The sequence below is a fragment of the Parus major genome, chromosome 3, assembly GCF_001522545.3.
Source record: "Parus major isolate Abel chromosome 3, Parus_major1.1, whole genome shotgun sequence".
NCBI lineage: Eukaryota > Metazoa > Chordata > Aves > Passeriformes > Paridae > Parus > Parus major.
This window is the reverse complement of record NC_031770.1, coordinates 58781697-58800638: the sequence shown is the minus strand read 5'-3', so window position 1 is coordinate 58800638 and position 18942 is coordinate 58781697. Positions and strand designations below refer to the sequence as shown.

Below are 18942 nucleotides of genomic sequence, written 5' to 3'. Positions count from 1 at the left end.
GTGCTGTGTGTCCCTGCTCTGCAGAGCCCTGCCCAGGTGTGTTGCACGGTTGTGCCCCACGTCTGGGCCGGAGCTTCTTGCAAACAGTGAAGCACAGGAGTTTTTCTCTGATATGCAGCAATGCTGTGGGGAATCATGGAAGTCCTCTTGGTTTTGTGAGTCTTTTCCTATGGAAAATGCTGTGTGTAAAAAAAAGAGAAAAAGATAGGAAAACCCCCAAGGAAACCTCAAAGGGAATCTGAAATAGTTGCCAGAGTGCAGAGGTGACAGAGTTGTTATCTGTCAAGGGTTATCCATCTTATTAAAGCAAATGCCTAAATCTACTGTAAAATGATGTTGTTGAAGGGGGAAAAAAGAAAAAAAGGAAATGAGAGGAAAAAAAATTTGACCTAAATTATAAATAGCAACATGAATCATAATCTGTGAATGCATTTTTCCTTCAAAGATACTCAAGAGGTGCTGCCCAGCATTGTATGTCATGGAAACAGGTATTTCTTAAAATCTACTAAAGTGGCATTTCAGTCATATAACAGACTGCAAAAGGTCAGTCTAAGAAAACAGTAGAACAATTGCTGCCCTGCAAAAAAACTCAAGGACAAGAAAGCAGTAACAGCAGCTGCTGGATTTATGCTTTTGTTTTTCCTGTGGATGGAAAGAAAAACATATTCCTTCTTAGAACAACTTCACCTCTTCTGCAGGTGTCATAATGAGTGTCAAGCTGAAGCAGTGAGCTGGTGTAATTGGAGCTCCTCTTTCCAAGGGACAGGCAAACAGCATCTCCAGCTTTTGTCAGACCAATCTAGAAACGCTCTTGCTCAGAGTGTGTGAGACTGCAAATGATTCAGTTGCCACTGCCTGTGACCTTTCCTCAAGGCTGTTCATTCCTTTTGCACAACAAAAACCCCAGAGCTTCATGGAAAATACAGAAAACTCTCAGGCACATTTTTTTATAGTGGGAGGAGAAGGAGTTTTCGTAAATATTTCTTTCAGGATTGACATTTTTTTGAACTTTCAGGGTTGTCTTTGCTTTGAACTTAACACAGGGGTTGACCTGTGGAGAAAATGAGAAGTTAATTTTGCCCAGTGTTCAGGACAATTGGGCCCCTCAGCAGTATCCAATCTCACTCCTTTCCTTTGGCTTGTTTCTCCAAACTTCAAACCTTGAAGAGGTCAAAATCAGCTATTAAAATACATAAAACTGACTCTAAATATTAGAGCATGCATTTTACTAAGAAAAAAGAGGAAGTTAAAATGAAATTACTATGGTGGCTGTTCTCTCCCATCTGTAGAGTGGGAGTTTTACTCATCCTAGTGAATAAAGATAGTTTAACATTCTCCACTTGAAGAATGGAGCTGTGTGCCATAACATAATAAAATAATCTTACCTGAGGCTGCTTCTTCAGCTAGGTACACCATATACAGTGCTTCTGACATATTAAATTTGAGGCCCACAGGATTCCAGACAACGTCTGGGTGTTGTTCAGGCTTCTCTCAGTTGCTCCTTTAATTCTAGAGATGGAAGGCTCAGAAAGGCTTTGTAGTGCACTAGCAAAATTCAGCTTGACCTGCAACATGTGAGCTTCTCCTTCCCTTCACCTACAGCCAGGCTCCTCTGAGGGACAAGCAGGGAATGGACCAGCAGCTAGGAGGTTACATGAGAGGTGAAATCCATCCTGTCCTGTACTCGGGAAGGCCATGATACTTCTAAGGCATCACAAATTTCAATCTGAGATCATAGGAAGGAAAGAGACGACAGACTGTTTTCAGCTTCTAGAATTTCTCTGGAAAAATCTGATTCACCAGGCAAGCTCTCATAGGGAAAACAGGCACAAAGCCATCAAAGAAGAGGAGGTGACATGGCTGATGTGTGACCTGCACTTCCAAAGCGTGGGCTCATGGAGGCTGAGGAACCCATTACATACATGGGCTTTGTTCTCTGCAATTCCAACAGCAGCAGTCTGTGCTGTGGCTCAGGTAGATCAGCACTGCACCCACACTTCCATTGCAACCTCACACGGCTTTTTCTTCTTCCCCATCCCTTCTAAAGCTTCTAAGTAGCCCAGACATTCCTGGACCACACTCAGGATGTGATCCTCCAGCAGCACGTTCACCACATCTTGTGCCTCCTGCAGCATGGAGGCTGGGAGATGCTCATGATGCTGTTCTTCCCCCAGGCCCTGGTGCTCTTCCAGCCTCTCCCACGCCAGATCCCAGACAGGACTCACTCCCAAAAGATAAAAGCAATTTTAATTTCCACAGGGTAGCCCTGCAATTAGGGAGGAGAGGAGTCACTGAGGACACAAATTAATAGAATAGGTGGGAAGGGAGAAGCAGAAGAGAGTTCTGCTGCTGAACTCTTTTTATCATGTAGTTTGACATGGTTTCACCCACAGAATGCTAGTTCTGCAGTGGCAGAGATGATGCTTTCTGATTTTCCTCTTTCTATCTGTAGTCAGAGCACTGCTGCTGCTTAAGAGGCTCAGTGCCTGCCAAGGGCCCATGACAATCTGCTCTGTTATCGTGCATGGAGTTAATCTACACTCCTCTAATCATTTTATCTAACCTTTCAAAGAAAGACAGCAAAACAAAGGGGGATTACTCCTGTAAGGGCCCTTAAAGGCTGTTTCAGCTGGGGCTTGATAATATAACATACAACAGAAAAGATACTGATGTGATAAGTTACAGCCAGGACTCCTTTCCTCTAAACTACATCTTAGCAGAAACAGCATTAAGGAAGGAAAGAACCTATGAGGATTTTTCTTGGAGAATTCAACCTCACAACACTTCAGAGAACATTAACAGTTTTCCATTCACATGCTCATCTCATCCTCACCTCTTAAGGCCTTTATTCATTTGCCAAACACCTCCATAAATTCATTCAAAAGTATTACACATAGATCCCGCTTTTGCAGCACTCACAGGAAAACTGATATTCTATTAAGAAAATCCAACAATTTTTTTCTTCCTCAACGATGTGATTTTTCTCTTTCTGCACACTGTCATTTATAGGTTGAAAGTTCTCCAGGGCAGGCACTGGCTTATTCAGGACCTTGTTTTGTGCTCTTGACTTTGACATATTTGCTAAATAATTGCATGCCTTGAGTTATAGCTGCAGTGGGAATTGACGCTGAATTTCTCAACTCCTCTCAAATCATACAGATAATGCTATGCTGTCATTTCACACAGAACATGCTAATTGTATTTTATACAACTTTCAGTAGATCTTTACTAATTTTAAATATACCTGCTGTTGATGTCATGACATATATAGTCTTCAAATCAGCGTGGAACCTCAGCTCAATCACCTCAGTACAAATGTTACACAGGACTGTCAGACTGCTGTCTGCTCATTTTTCACTGTTTGTAGCCACCCCGTCACCTGTTCATAATGGTGTGAGACATAACTCACTGACACTTGCAGGTCCTCTCCCTGCTTGTTTTGCAGTATTTAACATGCCCTAGAGGTCATTAGATATTATATCCCATCAGCACAACCATAAAAATATGAAGCATATGAAAGTTGTTTTGTACATGTGATGAAGAAATTGCACCTGAGAGACAGTAACTGTGACAATGGCTCTTCTGGATGTGCAGGCTGATTTCACTGTAGGCTGAGCTGAGCTAAATCAATAATGGAATCCGACCTTAAGTCTGGAACTTCAAACTTTCAATTTATTTTTAGAACAATATCATCAGAACCTCACACAACATGTAAATTATATACCTAGGAAATATTTAATAATGTTGGGGATTTTTCCTTTGCCTACATGTCATCCCTCAGTCTTTCCTCCTTCATGCAGCATTTTGAAACCATTTGCTTCAAAGGTAACAGTGTAGTTTAAGAATTTCCCATGTACTACTGATGTGGGGGCAATTAGATGCAGGGACTTTTCAGCTTTTTAATTAAAAATGAAACTGTAAAGCAGCCTGGGACTGCTCGGGGCTGGAGCTGGGTTGGGACAGAACTATAGATCCTCTGGCCTTTGATAGCTGACAGGAACCGACTGCGTTGCTCTCACCACAACACACCACAACCCTCACATTTCATGAGAAGATATTAGAAGGTGCCCACTTACCTCTGAAACAACTCACTCCTATTGAATCTGACATCAGATGCACACCACCAAGTCATAGAGTGGTCTCTGTGTGAAACACTAATGAGGTGAAGGACCAGACCTGAACAGCAACACAGCTCACGAGAGCTTATACAGAACAGATATATGGGGGAGGGAAAGAAAAAAGGAAAAAAAAAAGGAAAAGAAACCAAAAAAAGACCACACTCAACCCCCAGAACAAAGACCTTTCTTTTAATTGAAATGATTCTAAGAATGGATGGAGAAGCACAGTGGTATCTCTCTGATTGTGGGTAACAGCAGGTGCACAAGTGAATAAATAGGGCAGTTGGATGGGAACCTCTGCATATTGGCTTTCTGGATCCTGAACCAGAAAAAGAATCCCTACTGTGCTTGTATTGGCTGAAGGAACAAAGGGACAGGGAAAACCAAAAATATTCACCACCTTTTAGAGCTGCAGAGGTATTACTCCTGTTTGGTTCACCTTCAGAAAAGGTTGCATTTCAGGTACAGCCTGCCAAGCCACAGGCATCCATTTATCTCTTAAAAAGCATTCGTGCCAAAAATCAAACTTACATGGTTCTTATCTACTGCTTTTTTTTTTTTAATAGGTAATCAAGTACAAAATTCTGTCATCAAATCTGGTAGCTATTGCATGAATCAAGTGATTGGCTTTATAAAAAAAAAATCATCTGAGAGAATTCTGAAAGACTAAAAATTTTTGCGTTTGGGAGATTTTGCAAATCCCATAGCTCTCTGGAATCCTCCAGCAAGATTTTGAGGAAGATAAAACATATTTCAAACATCAAGGACAACAGTGTAACGTGGCCTCTATGTCATAAAATCTTGGATAAAAATGTTGGTAGATGCAAGGAAGATCTGGGTGTTCAGAATATTGCATTATACTCAGAAACAGTTTAAAACCAGATTATATTTTGTGAAGAAATCTCCCTCTGGTGGATAAAAAGGGAATTCAAATTTTTCCTGACCTAATTTTTATTTATTTATTTATTTATTTTAGGTTTAGGAATCTGTTGACTCAGCCAGTCACATTTTAGTAGACATCCAAGTCTATGGGATGGAGGAAGTATGGTACTATTGTGTTTCTTCCATACTGGCTACCTGCAATTTGAAATACAAAACAAAAACTAAAAGTCAAGCCCCAAACCTCAGGCTTCTGTTACTCCTCACTACTCTCAACCATTCTGAGTTCCAGCAGACTGACAAATTTTGACTGACACATTTTGAATTTTAAAACCCAGTCCTATGACAGCCATAATCAGTAACAAACATACATCTGAAATTACACTAGAATTCTGTCTTGCTGTGCTAGTGCTTTAGAAAGTGAATTTGGATAGCTGGATTTTAAAGTGCAAGATGTTTAACTCAAAGCAAGTGTCAGTAAGAATTGATTTTTAAACCAGTACTGCTGCTGAAAATGCAAATCTAGATTATTGCAGAGGAGATACCTTATTCTGACTAGTGACAGTTAACACCTTCAGAAACTTGGTGAGTTTTCCAGAGGAAGAGTGTGCATGCTGGGAAGGACAGATGGTCTTCCTTTGCATTTTGCAACATACAGAACCTGTAAATCCCTAATCCTACTAGGTGAGCAAGCATGACCAATTCATAGCACTGTAAGTGGGATGCACAGCCCGTAAGCTCTGGGACAAAAGTTCAGAACTAGTCCAGTACTGACAAAATTCAGGTTTTTCATTGATTTGCCAGTCCAGCTGAGGTAAATCCCACCCCCATAGTGCCAGGCCAGTGTTCCAAAATCAGCTTAACATAACCAAACATGTGGCAGACACAGAGTACAATGAGGGAGCTCTAAAGAATTCCAACAGCTTTCAGGACTTGCTGCTGATGACAGTTACCCAACTTCCCACCCAATACACCCTCTGAAATCCCTGTGAGTGAAAACAGGTGCTAGTTTAAATATTAAAAGGGATACTCTGGGTGCCACATAAAGTGCCACAACTATTTCAATATGAAATAAGACAATTCAGAAAGAAGCTCAGAAAAACAGTCAGAATGCAGAATAGCAATGAAACAGCATTTTCTATTCACATGCTGCAAAAATTGCTTAGGAGGAGAAGTCTCACTGCCAACAAAAGTCTGCAAATCCACAACCAAAATTTTGTTTCTTGGGTCTGCCCAGAAAGCCTATGGGAAGGCCTGCACAGAACAGTTCACTGGATTTTAGGAGTTTGACCAATTATTATTTGTTTGTCTTGTTATCAAAACGGAGTCCAATGGCACTAGTGACTTAACTCTGGAATGGAATAAAAGATGTTTAAAAACAAACACAAAATCATAGAATTATTAAGGGGTGAAAAGATCTTTAAGATCATAAAGTCCAACCTAAGACCAAGCACCTTTGTGTTCACCACTAAACCACATCCCCAAGTGACACATCCATGCACTTACTGAACACTTCCAGTGATGGTGACTCCATCTCAGCAGTGTATTTCAGTGCATGAACAACCCTCCACTGAAGGAATTTTTCCTAATATCAAATCTCAAACTTGAAACCTCTCCTGGCACAATACCATTTCCTCTTGTCACTTGGGAGAAGAGACCAATTCCCACCACCCTACAGCCTCCTTTCAGGCACTTGCAGATAGACATGAAGTCTCTCCTGAGTTTCCTCTTGTCCAAGCTAACAATCCCAGCTCCCTCAGCTGCTCTTTGCAAGACTCCAGACCCTTCACCAGCTCCACTGCCCTTCTCTGGACATGCTCCAGCACCTCAAGGTCTGTCTTGTAGTGAGGGGCCCAGAACCAAACACACAATATGAGGTGTGGCCTCCCGAGTGCTGAGTACTGCTGGCACTGTAGTATCCCAGTACCCTGCTGAGTCCTGGGCAGGATACACTACTGCTGATCCAGGCCAGGATGCCATTGGCTTCCTTGGCCACCTGGGCACAGCTGGCTCATGTTCAGTTGCTGTCACCAGCACCCCCAGGTCCTTTTCTGCAGAGCAACATTCCAGCCACTCTGCCCCCAGCCTGTAGCAGAGCAGGGGTGGTTGTGACCCAAGTGCAGGACCTGGTACTTGGTACTTCCTGAACCTTGTACAGCTGGGTTCAGACCATGGATTCAGCCTGTCCAGACCCACCCTGCAGAGCCTTCCTGCCCTCCAGAAGGTCAATATTCCTCCCTAACATGGGTGCCATCTGACTCAGGGTGGCCTCAATCCCTTTGTCCACATTACTGATACAGACATTAAGCAGGACTGAGTCCTGGGGAATGCCACCTGTGACCAGCTGCCACCATAAATAAATAAGTGTGGTTTTCTGTCAGACTACAAGTTCATTAAAGAGCACCCACAGTCTGTTACCCAAATTATACTTGGCAGAATTTAGGATCCAAGTACAAGAACAGCAAAAAACCAAACTAAAGAACTTCCACCCACCGAGTCAGCAACCTCTTTCCATAACTGTTAAATTTTTAGAGAGATATAAATCAGATCAGACCTGTGCTTATTAATCTGGACTCTATTTGTAACATGTTAAAACTGTCATTAATGGAAAGCTGATAGAGAACTTGGGACATGGAAGTATCCTTGCTATGGTTAATCCTTATTTTTAATGTAATGAGCACAGAAAAGAAACTTAACAATACTAACATGGACTTTTAAACTGTGGGGTTTTTTTTAATTCAAAATTTGTTCAAAAAGATGAGTATTTACAAAACATTGAGCCTTTCAATTGTAATCAAAACCTGCTGAGCCCAGCACACATACACCCTAAAGCAGAATATTATCCAAAATATAGTAATATCACGAAAATTGATGTGACTGACTTAATAAAAACTACATCATTTCCCAAATAGGGAAGATCAAATATGAACTAGCTCAGCTTGAAGTGAATATGCAGACTTCCACCAAATTCACTGGAGAAAGCCCCAAGGGCGTAATCCAACAGTCTAGTAACTGACACTACATCAAACCCATTGAGGTGTGTTTAATGACATCTGTACACGCAAAATTTACAAATTTTCAAAGTTTCATTCTTAGTCTTTGGAAAGATGCCATAATTAACTCAATAAAACTAATGCAATCTCTCTGTCTAGGAGTATTACTGTATAAGGGCTTCAACTGTCTGCCCAAAAGACAAAAAGGATTTAAATTTTATTGCTGGATGAAAAAATAGAAATTTTTAATAAGGCAGAACCCAAATTTTAAAAGGCTGTTTTACACACACAGAGTCCTTTCATGACATAGGGAGAAAAAAGAAAAATCTGGATGACTTCACCCAGGATAGGGAGCAGAATATGGTAAGCTCTTCAGAATTCCATCTATTTGCTTGCAGAGGACCTTCACTCAGTGCTTTCAGAGAAAGGCAACATATCCCTTTATCTAGTGTCCAGCAAAAACAGCCAAGAAGACCAGCATGCACAGAGCTAGGCAGCTTCATGATGCAAAAGAAATGAAATGAGAAGTCTGTACATGGTTCTCTGTCCCTTCATAAAGCATCCCAGATTTCAGGTCAGATGCTGTTCACCTCGGTCAGTAAGAGGAGGAAGCCTTCACAGCAAGGTCAGCCCAGCACTTAATTTCACTGGGTTACTGGCAAAGCCACATTGACAGGCACTTGGCTGGGCTGTTGGGCTGGGGACCCATTGCTGAGAGGCTGTTGTGAAACTGCAGCTGGCTCCATTTTGCTGATGTGTGTTATGAAGCGTAGCCGAAGTTTCAAAGCTGGTCTTAGATTACAAATTATCTTCTCAACCTGTTTTAAAAGAGAAAACATTGCATTCAGCAAAAATACTCCTGCAAACAGGAGTATTTTTACATGCCACTACTGTACACAAACATCACATTAGCAGCTGAGAAAATGGAAAAAGACATAGTATATAGAGGTATTTATATTAATATTTTATTAAAAAGTGAATACTGTTATAAACTAGAGATAAATTGAGTGATTGAATTTTCACTGAACATGAATGAAATCTTCCTTTTGTCATATGCCAAGTTGTACTACTGAATCAGAAACTAAGTAAAACTTTAGAGAAACAGATTTAAATTAATTCAGATTATGAAATATCCAATAGCTTTATTTCTAGTAATAGCTCTAATAATAGTATTTAAAGCACTCTGAAGCTGTATTTCAGACTATATAAATTAATTTTGCAATCTGAGATATCTAATCTACTCCATCTGAAGTTTTTCCTACACCAACTTCCTACTTTGTACATGGAGACAAATCAATTGTCAAGCAACTTGTTATACTGCTACCTATGAAAAATAGTCCACACAAAGATTAAATTAATGTATGGGAAGAAAGATAACTAAGGTACCAATATCTACTGTTTACTTACTTGGTCTTTCACACTGTCACCTGTAAACATATATTTCATATGATACAAGAAATCACAAATGGGATCCATGTAGTTCAGATGGGAGCTGTACCGATCTGCATTCAGGAGCATTTCATAAAATGCCACTCCAATCTGGTTCCACAGACACAAAGAACAGCCCAAATGAAAACAGGTATTAAAATGTTTTAGATTAACAATATAATAAATATGTACTGCTTTTTGAGTAGCTGTGACTCCTAACAATTTACCTTCTTACAGGGATGAATGGGAAGGTCTAAGTCATCCCACTAAGCTTCACTAAATGATTCCCAAGTTAAGCTCTTCTTTCTAGCAGGGTCTCTGATATCTGACATTTTTCAGCTCATGTGCCTACTGGCAAGCTCCATCTCTTTTTTCCTCCCCTAACCACACTGACAAGAAACAGTTCATGTTCCTCCACCCTCACAATTCACCTCTTGCATACTCCCTTTCAGGCAGTAAGTCTGATATATATTTTGCAGGTAGTTTGAGAGCCAAAGAAAGCATGTATTGCTTGATACTTCTGTGGGTTTATTTCTTTTCTTGCTTAAAAAGAAATGCACCAGGTGTTTTATCCAACAAGATTTCAGTTAACAGGGTAAGCTGAATACCAACTCAGCAACTCAGGTCCTTGCAATTACTGTTAAATTTGTATAGAATTTAATTCTGAGTATTTATTAAAGATTTATATCCCATTCTAATTAATGAGTTAATTGCAAAAAAAAAATAAAAAAAAAATAATGCATACAGTATAAAGCAAACCATGAGCCAGACTTTACCTCTATCATGCACCGTGTCCTCTCCTGCTGGAAACGTTGCAGGAAAGGACCAACGAGGTGATAAACATAGAGTAACTGGAACTCTGTTTTCACAATGGGTATCAATGCTTCTGTGAGGAACCTGTAGTAATGTCAAGACATGTACTACATCAACTGCTTGGTTATTTGGGGTTCTTTACTTCTTTCACCTGTACCAAATTCTACCCAAAACATTACAGTCTCTCTCACAGATTCAGACTTTTATTTTAGAAAAAAGAGTATGCCTCTGAAAATATGAGCTATTCCAAATATTATTTCAGGGCAGCTCTAGAATTAAGAATAATATTTACTGTTAAAGTTGATACTTTAGGAATGTGCTACAGTTCATGCTTTAAGAAAAATTTATATTTAATAAAAGCATAAAAGCTAATCTAGATTTAAAAAGGCTTATTAAAAGCACTCACACCACATGACAGCCCTAAAGCCTACAGACAACCAGAGTTATGTCAATGGAATAAGGAGCTGGAAAAAGCCTTATGATCCGTCTGGCAAGTCTTGGAGCTCCCCTGTACATATTTATTCACTGGTATAAATGCTATAGGTGGAGCTTTGTTATCTACATTTTGTGTGGAATTTAAAAGACAAATTATATTCTCATATAGCGTTACACCTACTTAGGAATGAGAGAAAGCTGTCCAATGCTGGAATGATGCCAGACTGCATGTGCCAAAGCCAAAGTGTAGCTACAACTCATCTCAGAGTAAGACTGGTGACATGCTGTGAAGTCAAACAGCTGGAATGGGTAACCAACCCACTCTGTCTCTGATGTCAAGCTGGGACTGTTGATGACATTCACAATGCAATCATGGAGAACAATCCAGTAAGGCTCCTGGGGAAAAAAACAACAGGACAAGCCCAAAAATTCAGAATTGTTTGTAAGAAAAAAATCACCTAGGACAATGCTTTCTCAGCTACTTCTACTATTATTGCATTTCTAAAATGTGTATATATAAATATATATGTCTATGCACATATAAATCTGTTATAAATGACATGGTATATAAATGGTAGTTGATAAACATGCCTGATGAAGATGAAAATTTAAGACTCATGATACAGAAAGCATCCATGTTAGTGAGTATGGCACACTCAAGACTTACCAAGACATATCTCATTAATTTAATTATTTAATCACCTGATATAAAGGTCTCTAAAAGAAGCAAAGACAAGGCAAGAAGCCTTATTGAAAGAAGTCTGAGAATTTTCTACTCTTCTGAGTGCAGGCACAAACAAACCAAAAAACTAAGGTGGAAACAGGAAGTAAAAAAAAAAAGTACAAATGACAATGAATATAGATGAAGATTCAAGGAGAGGGAACAGGAAGAATAAGAACCATTATAAAAATAATAAGAGAATAAATCCGTGTTGGCTTCCCTCCAAGAAGAGGAACCATTTTATTGGGGAAGAGAGGTCACAAGGGAAGGACAGTTGTGACACATACAAGCAACACATATGGCAAGATCAAAATTACTCAGGCAGTCTTTGTCAAGTACTAAGAGTCATGATATTCAGAAGATCAAAGTTTCTAATGATACACAAACTACAGTACTGCAGACATTTCCTTCTGCAATCTCAGCCACATCTCATTTATATGGTTTAAGAACTACAGTATGTGAAAGTGCAAACATTAATCAAAAAGTAACTTTGCATGAGAACCTTTACAGAACTTCCTATTACATAGCTCACATTCTCAATACTACAACATGGCATTTAACTATGTATTTAAACTGAAGTGATTTACTTGTTCATATCCTAGCCTCAAAACAAAACACCTGGTCAATTTTTCTATGCTGGAGTAGATTTTTCTCAAACATGCACACAATCTTCTGAATAGCTTGCTGTGGAATCTACAGATGTCGGCTGTAAGCTTTTACAATGTACTCTAGAAAGATGATAAATGTTTCATGGAAGAATATTTTTTTTCATTTTAAAACACAACATATTGACTCACTGGTAAGGCTGTGATAATCAGTCCAATCGCATTCATCCAAGCTGTGATGTTCTCTCTTGGCACTAGGGGCTGACTAGAGACAAAGAAAAAGAAAACTATAGCTCTGAAGTACACAACTGCAATTTGCGCTTCTTATGTATCTACAGACCAGGTGTACTTACACCAAGAATATTTGTCAAGCTGAGAGAACTACAAAAACACACACAGGTATTTACAAGAGCCAAAAGATGGTATAAATGCTATTGGGATGCTTGCAAAACTTCATTTGTGTGTGTTTTGCATTTGTAGCAGGTTTCCATCAAAGGCTTCAAACTTTTTTCCTTAAGCTTTAGTGCCTAAGGGTTGTTTGTCTCTTTATGACTCCTTCCCTCCATATGGCCCAAACAGAGCTAACAATAATATATTACTAAGCTGAATGATGTTGTACCCAAGTAATTCCAGGTTTGTCATTGCTCAGTGATGTCAACTGAATGGCTACAAGAATACCAGGTCCTGTCTCACACCGAATTTTTTTTCAGTGGTTGCCCAAGAAACAGCGTTGGGTCGAATTTAATGCATTATGACAAAAGGTCAGCCTTGGCACACCACTGTTTCAAAGTACCTCTGATCCACATCAGGAAGATTCAGAGTCCTGCCAAGGACTCCTGTCCCTTTACACTGAAAAAAGCTGTGGTATCTGCTGATGAGATGTCCTCCTCTCAGCATAGTTGAAAGGACAACAGACTTTCTCCAGGATTTCTGGCTGAACCCAATGGGTAAGATCTCCGCCTGTGTGAGGTTTTACCTCTAACTCTAATGGGCATCATGCCACATAAGCTGGTCCTGAAGCACACGATCCACTACACCACAGGGGTCTAATGTGACTTTTCTGCTTGATCCCTGTCACATTGTTTGTAATCCAGAAATACTTTATATATAAAATGTTACCTATATACACTTTAATTTTTTAAAAAAACAAGAAAATTAGTATCACAGAGTACTTTAGCAATCTCTATGCATTTATTGCAGAAAACCGTTTCAGAAAGCCAACATACCTCTTCAGCACAACATTCAGCAGAGCATTGCCCACCTCCTTCCCTGGAACAGCCAGAGCCATGAGCTCAACACAGGTAACATGCAGAGCATGGGCAGCTGGGTTAGGAAACTCATTGAATCTCCAGTCACAATTTGGAAATGGACCAGGTGATTTGCCTGCCATAGGTGACAATGGTTAAGGAAAAAAAGCTGCCCCACCACAGACAAGTATAAGCAGCACAGTGACTAAAAAAAATCAATGCATATACCACATACTAAACTGAACTGAAAATTGCTAAAACAAGTAGAACAATGATATTTCATTAAAAAACAAAAGACATACGGAAGTATGAACGTAAGATGCTGATAATCATTGAAGGACTGCATGAATACATAGCTATAAATCTATTACACACACAAAAGGATAAACTTCCCTGATTAAGTGGTGGAAAAAACAACACCAACCATCTCATTCACTGTCTGCTTCCAAGAGGAGAAAATATAAGTAATAGGAATTTTCTACTCACATATTCAGAAACCATTCATTTGCCTCTCTGTAAGATCTTCTTGCAGACTTCTAGGGTGACAGTTTATGCAAAAGGAGTACCTTAGTCTCTGAAAATACTCCACTTTCCCAAACAAGACTAACTTACTTGATAGATACAGAGAAGTTCTCCAGAATTAACATTTGCATGAAAGCAGAGGTTTATATAATTTTAGCTTTCTTTGGAGACACTGAATAGACTTCTTTCAAGTTCCACATTTAAGAAAAGGGAGTTCAGGAGAAGGAGTGAAAGAACCTGTAACATCCTGAAAATTGGTCAACTCTTGTAAAGCTCCTCCAAAAAGAAGCCAAAGGCCAAGAAGATTCCCTTTCTCTAATTTGCCAGCTATTCCCACATCTTAAATGTGGCACTGCTCTCAGTATTTTATTCTCAGTAATATTAATAAATGGCATTAGAAAACAATAATAGTAATCTAATTTTTGAAAAATTCTTCAAATATTCACACTTTGCATCAAGCTATTTTTTTGACAATCAAAATTCAATTCAGAAAGCATAAACATCAGAAATTGCATTTCTAAGTGATGCTTAAACAGTGAAATATTTATGTATCTGTACTGTACTTCATTTTCACCATATCTTTTAATATGTTAAGCAAATCCCTGCTTAGAATAACAAAGAAACTAAACTTTGTATTTTGATGAAATGAAGACGTAAGACATTGTCACAGCTTACTTAAAGCAAACTTTTAAAAGGATATTGTCTACTAGTCTTCCAATGAGCTTGCAATAGTAAGCATCATCAGGAACCCATGGATTCTCTTCTCGGGGATTCATGGCACATTTGAGGTAAGTATCACTCAGACACCAGCCTAGTGGACGATTATCTTTGAGAGAGCCAATTATGGCATGAACAAGTTTTCTCTTGAGGTTTGTGCGATCTCTCAGATGTCCCTCATAATAGTGAAGGGTGTTGTACAGGTAGGTCACTGGTCGGTCTGCCAAGGAAAAAGGGAAAACAATAAAAGCCAGAAATAACTTAAAGCATCACTATTTGTGGCAAATTAAACTAAAATCAAGAGCTCTGCAGGACTAAGTTGCATTTATTTAAAAACAGCACATAAGGAATTGATTTATGTTCTTTATTTCAATATACTCTACAAAGCTGATTCTCCTTTGTCTTGTACATACTTCAGTGTTTGTGAAAAACAAAGGAGGTCAGTATTAACAACAGTTTGCAACTTAATGGTAATATTAATGTATCTGTAAGTAAACTGACTAAATCATCTCTTCATATAAAAGGTATTAGGTAAGAAGACTCCAGCTAAAAAGTCACAGTAAAGAAAGGGTAAATTGTCTAAGCATAATATAGCAATGACACCTATAAAAAAATTACTATAAAAGTGCATTTCTAAAAGCATTCAAGTATCAGGTCAAGTTATTTGAATCGTAAGTAAGGATAAAGAGAGGAACTGCTTTTCAATTGTTTCAGTCTTGGTAACAAAAAGTTTATTAGGACACAGATCCAAGTATTTACTGCTAGAAGAGAATGGAAGGGAAAGGTGTGAAGGAAGCATGAATTAGGAAGAAATACCTGAGTAAAAACAAGTTCACTATTAATAAGCTCAAATTTACTAAACAGGAAATGCACTTCTCTGTGTAAATGTACACAGGGTTCAGAGAACAAGAAAGGAAGAAGGCAATGCTGTGCTAATACATGAACATCATGAATGAAAGAGGTGAAGAGGACATAACGATCATAACAGGAATATATCCGACTGTATTCATGGAATACTTACCGTGGAATTTGTATAAACCTCCCAGATGATCCAATAACGTTTCTAGTGATTTGGACACTGGAAGCAATTCCAGAAATCTATGAATTACAATATCAAAAACTGGCAGAAAGCGCAGGCATACATTTCCAAAATAAATTGGTAAGTACTGGGGCTGGATCTGAACTGGGGGATTCACTTGCTCTGCCAAGCCTTCAAAATACAGCTTTTCAGGGTATTTCTGGAAAAACAGAAATCCACCAAAATCAAGATCTTTCTTTATAAGTAATGGATTAAACATTCAGCATCTACATTGCTTTAAAGACACTTCAGAACCCTCTTTATCACATTTGAATTCAGTGAACTTTACTGTAAGCTTACTGAAGGAAACTGAACTCTGACTTAAATTGGCTATTAGAATAGTATCTTCAAAAAAAACCCAGAACAAAGTTTCACCACCACTGAAAATGGGCATGAAAGAACATTAAGAATCGCAAAGCTGAAAGCAGCCAGCGCTAAAGTGTTCTCTGTTGTGTAATTCAAGAGAAAAACCTAGGGGAAATCAGCACTACTGGAAGTTTCTGCATCATATACTAAATTAGAACACTAGAAACAGCATGAATGAAATAATGCCCTGGGAAAGAACTGTAGTGTACTCAAATTAACAGATGGATACTGCTGAGGGCTGAACTCATGTTTTACCTGTGACTGAAATTTCAATATGCCAGGTTGGGTGTAGTGACTGTACAGCCATGTCAGAGCACTTCCCAGGCCCATTTGCTTCCCTGCTACCATTACACTTTTAGGCACTGTCAAAACACTGTACAGCAAAGTCAGGGGGCTAATACAGACCAAACAGCTCCTGGGTCAATCTAGATGGCATGTACATGACAGCTTGCTTGTATCTGTTCCAACTCAGTGTTTATTTTCTGATAGAACAGCTCCTTGGCACACCCTTTTATAGCCAGCAGAAACCAGTATGTTTACAGAAGCATTAAATTCTCAGCAATTCTCTTCCCTAACATATCAGGCTATCATGTTCTTGTCACACAGAAGATAGAGGAAGTTTCAAATATTACAAGAAAATGTAGGCTTAATGATTGGTATAATCATAAAACACCAGACAAAATGCCTTCTCCTTGATGCACAAAACTCTGTTCTAAGTGAATTTCAGTGTAAACAAGATTTTAAAATTATTTGATTTAGATGAGAAAGAATGAACATCCACCCAATTCTCAAGCTACATCTATCTTTGAATATTACTGCATTATAATTTCAATTTCAACTACAATTTCAATGACATGGCTTATTAGGCAAGTCCAAAAATTTATAAAGCTGGCCTGTAAATGATGGCTGATAACAATTCAACATTAATTATTACAATTAAAAAAAAAAAAAAAACCAAAACAACACATCATTAGCTGTAATACCTTGTGGTAACTCATATGCTTTGTATGCCAGTCATTCTGCAGCCAGTGTTCGGGAGAATTCTCCTTCACAAAATCACTCACTCTGTTTCTGAAATCATTAGGCTTCAGTAAGAGTAATTGGATTATGAAGTAACAAACTTGAGCTTCATTTCCTTCATGACTACGCATTGCCTTAAATGAAACAGATCAGATAACATGAAATTCACACTGAATATAGGGTCTTTCAACTCTATTTTTCAAGAGAAGACATAAAAAAGAGGCAGGTTCAATCCCTATCTATTTTTTGTTCTATGGGCAGAAGGTCTTACAAAGTCCCCAGTGGTAGCACTTTCTCCAGGAATTCTAGTTCTCTTTTATCTGTCAGATGTCTTATTGAAAATAACCAATTAAATAACAATGAAGTTGAGATTGCTTTTAACCTCTGTCCACTCTGACATGATTGGACTTCAGTCTGAAAACCAAATTAGAATTCAAACAACCAGCTTTACATTAAGATGAGATTTAAAATTAAAAGACAATTACTGAATGCAAATGTAGTTCTCTCTAGGTGAATACTGATTTTATAGGATAACATGAAAAGCAAGAGAATGCAATTTCTGTCTTACTACTGTGATGAAAGATGAATTTCTATGGAAAGAAAGCATACTCCAATGGGTACAAGATTTTCATATGCTTGTGAATGAATGAATAGCATGCTATATCCTACCTATCTTTTAAGGCTGCAGGAATCATACAACCATAGAATCATTTAGGGTAGAAAAGACCTTCAAGATCATTGAGTGCAACCATTAATTGAGCAGTGCCACTAATCCATGTCCTGAAGTGCCACACCTACATTTAAAAGATGTCTTTTAAATATCTTCAGGGATGGTGATGCAACCACATCCTTGGGCAGCCTGTCCCACCACTTAAAAACTCTTTCAGTGGAGATACTTTTCTTAATATACAATCCAGCAGAACTTGATGCTGTTTCTTCTTGTCCTATTGCCTATCACTTCAATGGCAGAAAAGGCTGACTCCCACCTAGCTACACCCTCTGTTCAGGCAGCTGTAGTGGGCGATAACGTCACCCCTGAGCCTCCTTTTCTCCAGGTTAAACACCCCCAGTTCCCTCTGCTGCTCCTTGTAAGACTTGTGGTCCAGACCCTTCACCAGCTCTGCTGCCCTTCTCTGGATGCTCAATGTCTGTCTTGTAGTGAGGGGCCCAGAACTGCCCAGCCTGTAGCACTGCATGGGGCTGTGACTCAAGCTCAGGATCCAGTACCTGGCCTTGCTGAACTTCAAACAACTGGCCTCAGCCCATTGATCCAGCCTGTCCAGGCCTCTCTGCAGAGCCTAAATAACTGCATGGCTCTGAGGTCAGAGACCCAAACCAACAATCACAACATTTAATAATACCAGTTCAATGGTTGCCATAAAATAACTAAGAAATGCTACCCTGAAGACTTAAGAGAACTGTAAGAGTTGGGATTTTATGCTGCTTAAAGAAAGAATCTATTATTTTACTTGATTACTGACTTAGCAAAATAGTCACTATTTAAGGCCATTTCATTTTTAAAAGATTGCTCCTAAAAAATGAGTCAGAAAGCAGACTGCATGAACTGTCATCTTATCTTCTGAAGAGATACTTACCAAGCAGAGTATCAACCTATCCAGTGTTACAATATTGTATTTCCACACCATGTCATTGAGAATCTCAATACATTTATTGAGCTGCTGTCCTCCTGCAGATGTAGAGAATTCATACACCAAGAAATCTGCAAATGTCCTGACATGTGCCACCAGAGCTCTGGCCCCAATTCTTTCTAACACTCTATCAGGGAGGGGAAAAAAAAGCAACAAGAAATTGTTACAGTTCCTAATGCATTTCTAATGCACATCTATTTGATATGAATAAGCAGATTTTAACACAATTGCCTTAAACAACAACAACAACAAGACAAAATTTCCTCCCTCTTATTAACTGAAGGAAATGCCAAAGCAAAGCCAAGTACCCCAACTTTAGAGCAAGAGAATTCCAAAGTCCAAATATGAATC

At 38.9% G+C, this 18942-nt stretch overlaps 1 protein-coding gene across 2 annotated transcripts in view; it reads right to left on the bottom strand.

Moving 5' to 3' along the window:
- Positions 1 to 7706: 7706 nt before the first annotated feature.
- MED23 (mediator complex subunit 23) overlaps positions 7707 to 18942 on the bottom strand; it is a 37743-nt gene continuing 26507 nt past the window's right edge. For both annotated transcript variants that reach the window (XM_015622400.2, XM_015622401.2), the window contains 10 exons: positions 18538 to 18718; positions 16906 to 17076; positions 15500 to 15716; positions 14462 to 14698; positions 13219 to 13384; positions 12185 to 12257; positions 10848 to 11062; positions 10195 to 10315; positions 9398 to 9529; positions 7707 to 8808 (listed from right to left, as the gene is read on the bottom strand). In XM_015622400.2, the coding sequence (XP_015477886.1) occupies positions 8635 to 8808; positions 9398 to 9529; positions 10195 to 10315; positions 10848 to 11062; positions 12185 to 12257; positions 13219 to 13384; positions 14462 to 14698; positions 15500 to 15716; positions 16906 to 17076; positions 18538 to 18718 (1687 nt within the window). In that variant the 3' untranslated portion in view covers positions 7707 to 8634. The remainder of the gene's footprint in view (positions 8809 to 9397; positions 9530 to 10194; positions 10316 to 10847; positions 11063 to 12184; positions 12258 to 13218; positions 13385 to 14461; positions 14699 to 15499; positions 15717 to 16905; positions 17077 to 18537; positions 18719 to 18942) is intronic.